Consider the following 11,869-nt stretch of genomic DNA (forward strand, 5'->3'; position numbering starts at 1 on the left):
GCCAGCTAGGCCTCTGGATACTCCAGGTATTGGACACTCGGAAATCATTCCCTCAGATGGGTCCGGAGCCGCTGAGCGGGCATCTGCTTCTGAGGGTGTTTTCAGACCTACACAGCTGGCAGAACAGGCTCTCTAGCCTCCTATCTAATACCATAGGAGTTCCTCAAGGTTCCATACTGGGACCTCTCCTCTTTACTGTTTTTATTAATGACCTCTATAAAGCCATTCCAGATGCCACCTGCATTCAATATGCTGACGATTCGACGTTAGTCTGTTCTGATTCATCCCCAGTTAATTTATCAAAAACCCAATCGTGCTTTACAGCAGTTGAAAATTGGTTACTGGGACATCGACTTATTCTGAATCCAAATAAAACCAAACTGTTAATCTTCTACCCCACTCACAAGATCATACCCACACTTTTCCATATCCAATCCAAAAATGGGACAATCATCTCCCCTGACTCCCACACTAAACTTCTGGGTGTGACCATTGACAATAAACTTAAATTTGATATCCATATTAATCAAACTGTTAAAACCGTAAACAAAAAACTTGGGTCTCTCTATCGAATAAAATCCTTTCTTACCCCAATAGCAAAAATAGCCACTGCCCGCTCCCATCTCCTCTCCACCCTCTTATATGCTTCCCCTATTTTCACAAATCTTAACACTACTGAATTAAACAAACTTACATGTTCTTATAATCATATTGCAAGATTTGCAACTGGCACGCCCTATAGAACCCATCATTGGGTTGGATTGAATTCCCCAACCTTCTACAGCAGAGCCAACTCATAGTAGCATTTAAAATTCTTAAACAATCTGACAAAACCCCTGCACTGATGAACTTAATCAAACCTTACAACAATCTCAATAGTTTACGCTCCTCAAACAAACTACTAGCTCAAACGGTAAAATCCAACAACTCGGGGTGATGCTCTTTGCCAATGCAATAGGAAAAATCTGGAACTCCCTTCCATCCAGCCTCACCACCATTTCCTCCATAAAACTCTTCAAAAAGAGACTAAATCACCACCTTCAGATACACTGGCTATGCCAATGTATAAGCCCAGTCTGACTTAACTAAACAAGATTTTTTCCTCCTCCCTTTATGACCAATGACGGTACCACTACCATTTCTCTCTTCTGTTTTCCCTCTTATTCCCTTTTCTATATAATTCCATAGTCTTATTATCCTATTTAATTCCTGCTACTACTATCCAAAAGGTCTACCTAAAAGGAAAATAGTCTGTTATACTATGAGTTTTTGTGTTCTTTTTTTTTGAATATTTTTTTTCTTTATATGTCTTGAGCAATGAGTAGAAATATTCTAAAATGTCTCCTATTCTTGTGTAAAATACTTAAGTGAACATACTGTATTATATCAACATAGTGTATTCTTATTTGCTTATACGTGGAGCTTTTCTCCCCGGGCCTCCGCTGAAAATGGACATGTATCCAGTCGAACTCTCCCGGTTAACAAATGTAAAATAAAATAAAATAAATAAATATGTAAAGCCTACCTCAGCTTCAGAAGCAAAGACTACAGCAGCTTTAAAGACAAAGAAGCAAGTACAGTATTTTCCAGGACAGACTTCCATGCCTAAGAAACAGATGCTCAAAATGGCCGAAGACCTTATTACCTTAATCAGGGGTTCCCATCCCCCTCCTGACAAGAGGCCTAGGCAAGAGACTCTTCAGATCAGCTTTCCATTTCCTCTGACTCCTGTTCTGTACAGGAATACTCTCTTCCTCCCTGAGGATTCTGATGCTGAAGAATCCATTCATTCAGCCTCTCCTCCTGAGGATTATTCTTTTGGGGAAACTCTGCATACCATGAGGGAGCACTTCCACTGGGAGAGCCAAGATTACTCAATCAAAGAAAAGACTTGGAGATTTTCTTTCATTTCTTCAGCACAGGCCTCTTGCTATTTCCCCTGTGCTAGACATTGTAGATGTATTTTCAGAGTCCGGCCTTTCTCCAGACTCCTTACCTCCAGCTCCTGTTAAACCAGATAGATACTACAGGGTTTCTGATTCACATAAATTTCTTTATAAAAACCCTGCTGCTGACCCATAAACTATTTCTCAGGGTCCCAAGGGGGGGGGGGGGGGTTAAGGCCGCTACTGCAAAAAAAAAACATGTCCCTTCTGACAGGTTCAAGGGCACTAGACAGATGGGGGAAAAAGGTTTACACTTCTGCTACTTTGGCTGTGAAGGCTTTAAACTGTCAATTCCATATGATTAAATATCAGCAATACTTAATGTCATTGTTAAAACAGAAAATGTTGACTAATTCTGATTGTACAGAAAATAAGGAAATACAGGATTTATTGCATGCAACTGAACAAGTGGGAAAGCATACATTGCAATGTGGTTTTGATTCTCTGGAGGCCTCCTGCAGGGCTGCAGTCACGGGTTCTGTCATTAGGAGGCATGCTTGGTTAAAGGAACAAAATCTGCCTGATCATGTTAAAGCAAAATTATTAGATGCTCCATTACAGCTTGATACTTTATTTGGTGTTAAAGCAGAGGAGGTTTTGAAGAAAATGGAGGACAAAGCGAAATCTATGCAAACTGTAAAGGATTTCTTACAGGTTCAGCCACCAAAATTTAGCAGGAACTGGCCTGCAAAGAATTGGTCCTTTCCAGTGTCAGACAGGCCGCAAAGAGGCAGATACAGATGTCCCAGAGGCAGATCCTAGCCCCAGGGCTCATACAGGCCTAAACAGTGGGGCGCTTCTACCTCCAAAAGTGGAGAAGACAGCACAGCCATACAGGAAATGGTCCCAACGACTTGCCTCTGCCAGCACCAAGCACTTATCTTCTTGCAGCCCCGTTAGGGGGAAAACTAGCACTTTTCTCTCAAAATTGGCACATGATCACCCAGGACAAATGGGTGTTGAATATAGTGTCCCAGGGCTACAGTTTCCACTTTCACACCCTGCCAAAGGCAAAAGGTATGCCAAACCTGCCACACAATCAATGGGCAGAGGCACAAAAACAAGTTTTGTCCCTTATGAAAATGAGGGCCATTCAGCAAGTACTACAGCAAGAGCAGGGACAAGGATTTTACTCAAAACTTTTCTTTGTCCCCAGAAAGGACAAAGCCTGGAGACCAGTACTGGACCTGTCTTTTCTAAACACATTTCTGGATGTTCCAAAATTCAAAATGTTAACTCTGCAGCAGCTTCTGCCCATGCTTGGCAAGAAGGCTTGGCTTGTAACTTTGGACCTCAGAGGCATACCTGCATATCCCAATCAGACAATCTTGCAGAAGATACCTCAGATTCATAGCTGGCTCAATGCACTACCAATTCTCGGCACTGCCCTTTGGCTTATCTACTGCGCCCAGGGTCTTCACAGAATGCCTGGCACCCATAATTGCATTTTGCAGACAGAGGAATTCAAATTTATCCTTACTTGGACGACTGCCTTATACAAGCAGAGAACAAGGATGCTGTACTAAAGCATCTGGCGTTCGTAAAAAGATTATTAATTTGCCTAGGGTACGCAGTAAACGAAAATAAATCAAAACTAGTACCCCCTCAAGAGATATTCCTGCGTGCAAGCTTAAATACAGTTGTCCAGATGGCTTATCTCATGCCAGACAAAGGCAACTAACTTCTTACTTAAAAATGTTGGCAACAAAGACCCAGTTAACTGCAAAAAAAGTTCTGCAGGCTTTGGGCTTCATGGCATCTTGCATTCTACTAATTCCATATGCCAGACTGCATATGAGGAAACCTCACTGGTACCGAAAAAGTGTCTGGACTCAACATTGTCAAAGCCTGGAAGCATTTAATTACCCTCATTCCTTGCCTGCAACAGGAGTTTCGATGGTGGGCTCATGCCTGTCACCTCAACAAGGGGCAGCCATTCACTCTACCCACAGCCAGACAGTCAATAACAACAGATGCATCAGATTATGCCTGGGGAGCACACCTGGCAGGAAAATGTATTCAGGGCACATGGTCCACAAGCCAAATGCATCTACATATCAATCAAAAAGAGGGTTGTCAAGTACACCTGCAAGCACAATTCGTGCCAGGAAAGAACAATACTCTGTCAGACGAACTTAGCAGAAACCTTACGGATCCCCACGAGTGGAAACTGGATCCACAAGTCTTCAGTATGATAAAGGAATGGGGGTGCCCAGACATCTTTTTGCCTCCCCTCACAACTGCCAACTACAGAAATTCTACACAAGGACTTATCACAAGCAAGCATGGAAAGTGGATGCTCTGTCATTCAGCTGGAAAAGTCTAACAGTATATGCCTTTACTCTGCCTGTCCTCCCCAAGGTACTCCTAAAGGTCAGACAAGAGAAGCCAAGAATGATTCTGATTGCCCCAGACTGGCCACGCCAGCACTGGTACCCAATCCTAAAAAGCTTGTCTCAAGGGCCCTGCCTGGACATTGCCTCTAATTCCTCACTTACTGACCCAGCAAAACAATCAGATTCTGCACAGCCAACTCAGGACCCTAAATCTGGCAGCATGGCGGATAATGTAACCATTCAAAGCACACCTCGCTCTAAAGCAGTGATGGATGTCATTTTGGAAGCCAGGAGGCCCAGCATTAGGAAATCTTATGCAGAAAAATGGAAGAGATTCTGTGCTTGGAACCAGGCACAAGGACTTGAATCACTTGTTCCAAATAATCCTCAGATTTTACAAATACCTAACTGAGATGCTGGACAAAGGCCTATCCTTTTCATCAATTAAGATCCATGCCTCTGCCATTTCAGCTCATTACAATACGGAACCTCCTATTTTCTCTCATCCACTGCTAAGACAGTACTTCAGAGGGGCAAAAAACAGAAGACCCCCAAGGAGAGCACAGATACCTACATGGGACCTCAACTTTGTTTTAAAGCTCACACTACCTCCTTTTGAGCCAGCCAATACAACTGACATAAAATTCTTATGGAAAACTGCTCTGCTCCTAGCAATAACTTCAGCAAGAAGAGTCTGAGTTACAGGCATTAATGGCAGTGGAACCTTTTATCATTTTTCGTCCAGACAGGGTTTCTCTAAGGACGAACCCAACATTTATGCCAAAGGGTAGTATCCAGTGTGGCTCTTAACCAAACCATTCATTTGCCAACATTTTATCCAAATCCCCAGAATAAAGGGGAGAGACTTCTGCACTCTTTGGACATACACAGGCAGCTACGCTTCTACTTGGACAAACCAAGCTTTCAGAAAAACTGAGCAACTGTTTGTAGCATATGCTGCAGGATCACAAGGAAAGGCTATCTCAAAGCAGACTATTTCAAAATGGATAGGACACTGTATTCATTTCTGCTATTCACAGCATGGCAAGTCAGTGCCTAAGAATATTAGGTCACATTCTACCAGGACAGCAGCCACTTCAGCAGCCTTTCTCAGAGGAGTACCAACCAAGGAAATTTTGGAGGCTGCAACTTGGAACTCAGTGCAAACTTTTACCAAGCATTACCACTTACCTCTTTACTCTAAATCCAGAGCAGGCTTTGCCACTGCAGTTCTGCAGGTCCTCATAGCCACTCCTAATCCTATTTAGACCCAGCCGCCCTACCTCAGCTTTGGGAGTCAACCCAAGTGTAATGACTGCAACAGTGAAACATGTTTAACATAGTACAGTAGTGTACCTACCATAAATGTAGATGTTAGAGTGTATTCACTGTTGCAGTCCAGGTTACCCATCCTCCATCCCCCTTTCTTTGCTGGGACTTGTCTATACTTCTCTATCCTATACAACCTATGTGGTGTATTTGCTTGTAGATAAAAGTATTGTTTTTATTTTACTGTATGTTTTTATAAGCAATATGTATTGCCTACCTTCTTGGGGGCACTTGACATCTGGGGCAAGAAAAACTGAAGAAAATGGCGTCTGCTGCAGCTTGTATACCCCTGGCACACTGACGTCGGGGGAAGAGGCGACAGCAACCGACGCCAGACCAGGACTTGGAATTCAGGCAGACTGAGAGTATGCCAGCAGATTAACCCAAGTGTAATGACTGCAACAGTGAATACACTATGGTAGGTACACAACTGTACTTTCTTGGGTTCTGTCTGTACCTCGAGCTTTGTCCCTACCAAATGGTGCACTGCTACAGTCTTCCCTCTCCACAAAGGAGGAGCGACTACAGACCTTGGGAACTATTTCCCCATTAGCCTGACGAGTCTGATATGCAAAGCTATGGAACACCTCACCATGGACCTAATGAACAAGGATCTAGGGAGTCTCCAAACTATGGCCGTGGTGGTGCAGCAGTTAGTGTTGCCTCACAGCAAGAGGTTCTCCTGTTCGATATTTGGCTGGAACGTCTTGTGTGGAGTCTGCACGTCCTCCCTATGGTCGAGTGACATTTAAAGACATGCAGGTAGGTGCATGAGTGGGTGTGCCGCCTTTGAAGGTTGGGAGTCGGGCATGCAACTCGCCACCGTAAAATATCCACTGCCAATCCTTAGCAGACTGGAGTTCCGCTGTGGTGACACCTAACTGGGAAAAGCCGAAAGGATGAGGGAGTCTCAGAACTTTGCGTCCCACACTGTTTGGTTTTGTGAAGGGTAGATCATGCCTGCTCAACTTGGTCTACTTTGATTCAGTCACCAGAACTGTCGAAGGCAAGGTGGTTCATACAGCCTACTTTGATCTGGCCAAGGCCTTTAACACCATTCTGCAATCAGGAATCCTAGAAAAACTCACTAACTAGGCATCACCCCCCTCTATCACTAGGTGGGTTGCAAACTGGCTCACAGATGGGACCCACAATTTGAAAGTAGCTGACAAGTCATACTGCCAACCAGTCACAAGTGGATTCTGGCTGACAAAGTTTGCAGTCATTTGCAAGTTGGGAGCCAGTGATGACATCCTACAGACAAGCCTCACTGAGACCAACAACTGATGTCAGAACCATGGCCTTAAGCTTAGTGCCAAAAAATGTAGTCATCCCCCGTGGGAAAAACCCAGTTTCCTTGAATTACCACATTGATAGTAGTCCACTTTACACAAGGCGCAAGAGATCTGGGAACACAGGTTGACAGCAACTTCTCTTTTGACCACCACATTGCCACTGTGGTCAGAAAATCCTGTGTGGCACATCTCATTTCTAAGGGTTTTGCATCCAGGAAGAAAGAGGTCATTGTCTCCCTCTACTCTTCTCTCATTAGGCCAATCCTAGAGTACAGTGCCCCATTTGGCATGTACCTCACTAGACACCTGCAACAACTGGAGAGGCCGCAAAAATTCCTCACAAAGATGATCCTAGGCCTTAAACACTTGTCCTGTATGGACAGACTCAAAAAATTCCAACTATTCTCTGTCCCGTATCGCCTAATTAGAGTTTATCTCATGGCTTGACTTGCAAAGCCATGTCTGACCCAGCTCTGTTAGAAATGCTACATCTGAAGAAATCACAATCCCTCAGCACCACACTCCAGAGACCTCAACCTCATTACCACAATCAACAAAACATGCTGAAGGGACAGATTCATAACCCAGAAGAGACTGCCCATGCTATGGAATAGACTTCTCATACATGTGAAGCAGAGCACCTCATTGGCTCTCTTCAAGAGAAATCTTGAGTGGATGGGAAATAGAAAATTCACCCCGGAGATCACTCCAGTGGTCCTACATGACAGAAGCACTGGGTACTAAGGTCGGCTGGCACGATGCCAGGGTAATCCTATGGGCTAGGCTTGTAAAGGCTCCAGGGCCATTAGCCTAGTACACACCTATGAACCTACCTGGATTACACCAGTTCTGGTAATCGTCCCTCTACATTATGAATCTTGACAGCAACTCGCACAACATAGTATGGTTCTGTAGGTGTTTCATTGTAGTTGTAGGTGTTCAATAGTAGCTACTGTTGGAATCCTGCAGTGGTACCATGAAGGTCTGGAATGGGTACCCATGTCTCTTCTCACCAGTAACCTTGCTTCCTTCTCCAGCCTTCCTAATGAAGACTTGAATTTTCTGTCTCAGACTGCATACCTGGGACAAACCTAATGAGCAGGCTCTGTTACAGGCAAGGTTCTGCAAGATAGTATGGGTGGATGCCACCTGTATACCAGATACATGAAGTAAGGTGACATCAGTCCAGCCATGAAGAAAAATCCTCAGCTTTGAAGTTCTGATTAGATGTGATTTGGCCAGTGACAGATCCCATTAAGCTATGACTGCAACAGTGACGCTGTAGCATCTAAAGTTATGGTAAGCTGTCCAAACATCTTTGCTTCTTGTTGTGCATGCAACGAGCAGTACTGTATTCCACTTTCTTGTAAAGCTGCATTAACCTTATTTTTAATTTAAGGCTTTCTAATCTGTAATGGTAATAGTCTGTGTAGTGGCAGTGCAGAATATTTGAGATGAAAGTATTTTATATCTCAACCTGTAAGTGGAAGTTTACAATTTCAAAAGTTGGCAGATTGAATAGCAGATTTAGAGTTGGAATAAGCTGGTAGACTGATTAATTTTAATTTGTTTTCCTTGTAAAGCAGTTACTAACTTTTTTAGTAGCTTAGTATATTCTGAAGTTCTGTAAATGCATGAAAAATGTATTGCAGAAATTTCTAAAGTTTCTAAACAGCTGAAACATGTAGCTGCTGTTGTATCCAACAGATGTCATTAAACTGTCTTTCCTTCTAGGACCTACCAAATGCAATGAATGCTGCTGAGATAACAGATAAACTGGGTCTGCATTCGTTGCGTCACAGAAACTGGTACATCCAGGCCACCTGTGCTACCAGTGGAGATGGACTGTACGAGGGGCTGGACTGGCTGTCCAATCAGTTGAAAAACCAAAAGGCTTGAAAACCAAGAAATGATCCATTCCATTCCCTGTAGTGGCTCTGCAGAGTTGGCCAGCCATTTGCTGTCTGTGCACCTTCTGTGTGTGAGTACATCTGTGACCAAGTGGGAGCAGCCTTCTCACTATGTGCCTTATACGTTTCCTTGAAAACAGTATTGAGTTTCGAAACACTACCCATTTGTTGGACACTTTATACCATCAGAAAAAGTCTAGAATTCTGTTTGTTGAAAATGTTGTACGGTACTCTTCAGTATTGAAATGTTCTTAAAAGAATTTGGCAATAAAGTCAAAAGTGTGAAACAGCTGTATACCTTTCTCTGTTTGCTGATTCTCTTGTTCATCAGGTAACTTGGTATGTGGCTTGCTTTAAGTGCTAGCCTCCATATTTTGCAGTTCAGAATGTTTGATTTTGCAGCTTTAGTGTTGCACCTGGTTATGTGAAATTAACTGGTGACTGTCACTTTTCAAACTAGTGGTGCAGATCTAGTGTTAGACATGTTAAGTGGCCATTGCTCAAACTTTCTGCATAATTGTATGGCATCTTTATGCACTTTGAAGGTGAAAACTGAAAAGTTTATTTTTCGCACAGTGGATCACAAACTGTTTTCTATATACAGTACTGTACAGAATTGTTTTGTCTTTAAGGTTGTCACAAGACTATGCATGCTTTGAAGTGTCAGTGTTTGTCATTTTGTTGGTAATATTAATGCTCTTTAAGTACGAAAATTTAAGGCCTGTTGAGAGAACTGCTCCCACTCCTCTTTGTACTGAAAATGCAGCTGAAGGATTATTCACAAATGCGGAAAGAATGTGTAAGGTTCTTTAATGTACTAACCCCTGGAAGTAATTATTTTTGTAGAACCAGGAAATTAGTCTGTGTTTTGCCTCCTCCCCTGTTGCACATACATTCTGGCCCCCTTGTCAATTTACTCATTCTTTATCCATTACAGGGAGGGTTTGTGCAGTGGGCACAACAAAGGGTGTTTCTTCTTTCTGCATTAGCTCCCCCCAGTATGCTGCTCCTTTCCCATCCCCTGTCCTAGTGGGAGTTGAGCAGCCCACAACCCCCTTTCTTTTATTCCCCCTGGACTGCTCAGGTGCTAGGGCTGGTAATTGAACCCTGGTCACCTGGAATGCTGTCAGGGTGTACACCACAGATCCTGGCTTATATAAAATGAAAACTGGTCAGGTGTGCTCTTGCAGATCAACACTGTAGATCAGCATTTGTGTTAGAGGTGAATTTCTAATTAGACAACTGAATACTCTGAATTTTGAACAGGTAGTTGCTGGAGGGAAAGAGATTGATTTAGAGTTGGAATAAGATTGTGAAATGTATTGGAAGGTGGAGTCACTCATTCTTTTTCACAACTACCCCATATTACTGGTATCCAAGGCACGATTCCTTTTTTTTCTGTTTCCAGTGTTATGTTGCAGCTCAGACTTGCACAGTCAGCTGTCCTCAAACCATATGTTAACTAAATACTTGGTGTTTTAAAGAATGGTTGGAATTTGGGCTGTTGCAGCTACTGAAATGATTCTTAAATACAGTGGATTTTTTTAGAACTCCTACTGAGAAATACTGCTTAAAAAAGCCTTAATAGTTTGCTAGCTACATTTGTGATGCACAGATGTCACAGTGCAGTGTGTGACTTTCCCTTGGATCTAATTATATTTTTATGAAAATCTCTATATTTGAATTATAGCCATATGGGGGAACATAATGCTTTTTAACTGTTTTACTTAGGCAAGGGCGTACAAATGCATAAATGTATTAATTAAGCAGGTATTTCACTTTCTCTGGAATGTGAAGCTTTAAATTTAAAAGTTTATGGTTTGTCAGATCACATTTTTCCCTTTTAATAATGTAACATCTGAAAGATGCACTATAATAAAGTATATTTAAAAAAACTGCTATAAGTGTTTCCCTGAAAATGGTGACTGGGGGAAAAGGTCTTCATTCACTGTTTTGTTCCACTACTGAGCATGTTGGCAGCTGCGCTCTCTACAGTTTGAGCAGTGGATTGTGACAAAGATTTGTTTACTTGAAAATGATTTTGTATGCATTACACTACTGTGGATGATATTTAACAGTCTTGCTAACCGGAGGCAATTGTTTGTAATTAAATTGTTTGTGAATTTAGATGTCAAACCCAAGTGCAGTCAATATAAATACCCTGTTGTCCAGTCAGTTTATCATTCTGAAAAAACGTTACTACAGATATTTAAGTAGATCAGCCTTGTAACAAGGGGATTGACATTGTTTCCTGGTTATCAGACTAGTCAGGAGTGTAGTAAAATAAGCATCAAAATTCCAGCTGTCAAAGGGAGAGCACTTCTGACTGGGGGGATTGTTGGGACTGTCGGTAGACTGAATCTTGCTATAGGGGCGTGAATAAGGGGCCATGGACATATGCATAAAAACTTATGTAATTTGTACAGTCCTGCCCTAGGGTGGTGTCTTCCGATCTGTAAACTAGCTTGTGCCTCAGTGATTGGCTCACCAGCCTCCGGCTCTTTACTCATTGGTGCAACACTGTGTACATGTCTGCAGCTGTTTATGGGAGAAAGCTAATTTTTCATTACACTTTTGGCTAGGTGACACTGGGAATGAAAGTGTAGTTGAAGGATTCTGCATGTCTAAGTGGAGAAGCAGCAATCCTTCCAGCTGATTGATACCTTGCTTCTTAGCATAGGGTAACTGTGTATATAGATACAGCAGTAAACCTGGAAGTGATAAACCTGGCTTGAAGGACATCCTCTTTTGCGTCATTATGATGATCTTCATAGTCAGTGTTGCAGTATTAATTCTTGTGTGGTCTTGCCATGCAGAAGCCCATAAACCAGCCTGATTTCCAGAGTCTGTACATCATCCCTAGCTGACTGACATCTGATGACTTGGATCTGGGCATTGGGGAAGGAAGGTCGTCCAGTGCCATCCTTTGTTCTTTCAACCGTGCATTCTGGTGCATGTCACCTTGTGTGCAGTATGCTTGTAGTTGATCAGGTGCCCCCCCTCCCCCAAGGTTTTGTCTCTCCTCTGTCAGAGTTCTCCATTGGGGATTTCCT

At 42.7% G+C, this 11,869-nt stretch overlaps 1 protein-coding gene across 1 annotated transcript in view; it reads left to right on the plus strand.

The window, feature by feature from the left end:
• The window catches only part of LOC122788217 (ADP-ribosylation factor 1), a gene marked incomplete in the record, with an annotated part of 387,297 nt that extends 378,186 nt beyond the window's left edge, over positions 1-9,111 (plus strand). The window contains 1 exon segment of the mRNA XM_044055232.1: positions 8,641-9,111. Within this exon segment, the coding sequence (XP_043911167.1) occupies positions 8,641-8,805 (165 nt within the window).
• Positions 9,112-11,869: the final 2,758 nt, after the last annotated feature.

This window comes from Protopterus annectens, chromosome 13.part0, assembly GCF_019279795.1.
Source record: "Protopterus annectens isolate FY-2018-M chromosome 13.part0, PAN1.0, whole genome shotgun sequence".
Taxonomy (NCBI): Eukaryota; Metazoa; Chordata; order Ceratodontiformes; family Protopteridae; genus Protopterus; species Protopterus annectens.